General features: G+C 35.4%; 1 protein-coding gene across 1 annotated transcript; it reads left to right on the top strand.

The window, feature by feature from the left end:
- The first annotated feature begins 232 nt into the window (after positions 1 to 232).
- On the top strand, positions 233 to 1,043 carry LOC139867362 (protein S40-4-like). Its single transcript, XM_071855732.1, has one exon. It carries the CDS (start codon positions 288 to 290, stop codon positions 783 to 785), a length of 498 nt encoding a protein of 165 aa, XP_071711833.1. The 5' UTR covers positions 233 to 287; the 3' UTR covers positions 786 to 1,043.
- The last annotated feature ends 281 nt before the right edge of the window (positions 1,044 to 1,324 follow it).

Genomic DNA, 1,324 nt, shown 5'->3' with positions numbered 1-1,324 from the left:
CCTTCATTTGGTGGTGTATGACAAATTTGATAGTGTAAAAGAAAGGGTAAAAATGTCTAAATAATTAATTTGGTGGTGTATGGCAAATTTGAAGTGGGGTACGGATCAACCTATAAAGAAATAGTAATAAATAAATAAATAAAAACCAAATAAAAAGAAAGAGAATGAACCTTATCCATTGGAAGCATTTATAAAAGCAAGCTAAACTCATCACAAATAAACACACAGTATAATAATTATACTAATTGTTTCATCAACACACACAGAAACATAGAGCTCTGATTTTAATGGCGGCACCCAAAACCTACTACGCGAGATCGAACTACCAGTTTCTTTCCGGCGATCGCGACGGTCCAGTCGTAACCGACTCCATTTTCGAGCTCGACGAATCAGACATCTGGAACGTTTCCGCCTCGCCGGAGCTCCGAAAACCTGTACCGACCTCACGGATCTCAAAAAAGTCATCGTCTCCGGCGTCAAAACGGTCGGAGATCGGCGGAACAGCGTCATCTTTGCCGGTCAACGTTCCTGACTGGTCAAAGATATTGAAGGAAGATTATCGGAGAAGAGAAAGCGAGAACGATTACGATGAAGACGGTGATTTCGAGCAGATTGTCGGCGGCGCCGGTGACCGGATTCCGCCGCACGAGTTTTTGGCGAGACAAATGGCGAGAACGGGAGTTGCATCGTTTTCCGTACATGAAGGAATTGGAAGAACTTTGAAAGGGAGAGATCTGAGTAGGGTTAGAAACGCAATTTGGGAGAAAACTGGTTTTCAGGATTAATTAATTTTATTAATTAACACTTTTGATTATTACTATTATTAAATTAAATTTTGTTTAAATTAGGTTAAAATTGCGGAGGATTATACACCATCTGAGGGAGAATTTTATATTTTCAAGTTTTGCTAATTAAACACTTGGTTGCTTTTGTTTTTGATTTTCTATAGGTGATGTAAGTTTCGAATTTTGAGAAGAAAAGGAGGAATTATTATTTTTATAAATTTTAATTATTAATAAAATAATTAAGATGAGTTTAATTTACTTAAGTGGCTCTGTTTTTAAGAATTTATTTGGCAATAGTTGGAACTTTAAATTATTGGAAGCGCCCAGAGTTGGACAGCGAAGCAACGTAGTGACTGGCAAAAGTTGATTATCAACTAATTGTTTAGATTATTTAAACGAAGTTTAATTTTTACATTTTTTTTTTAATTGTTGGTACTTTATACTGCATTCCACTATTTAGGAGAAATCTAAGTATAAACCTCAATACAACAATATTTTGACATGTTATGCTAAAATAATAGAAACGGTTATAAATTTTT

Source organism: Rutidosis leptorrhynchoides, chromosome 1 (assembly GCF_046630445.1).
Source record: "Rutidosis leptorrhynchoides isolate AG116_Rl617_1_P2 chromosome 1, CSIRO_AGI_Rlap_v1, whole genome shotgun sequence".
NCBI classification, from domain to species: domain Eukaryota; kingdom Viridiplantae; phylum Streptophyta; class Magnoliopsida; order Asterales; family Asteraceae; genus Rutidosis; species Rutidosis leptorrhynchoides.
This window is presented reverse-complemented; position numbering and strand designations above follow the sequence as displayed.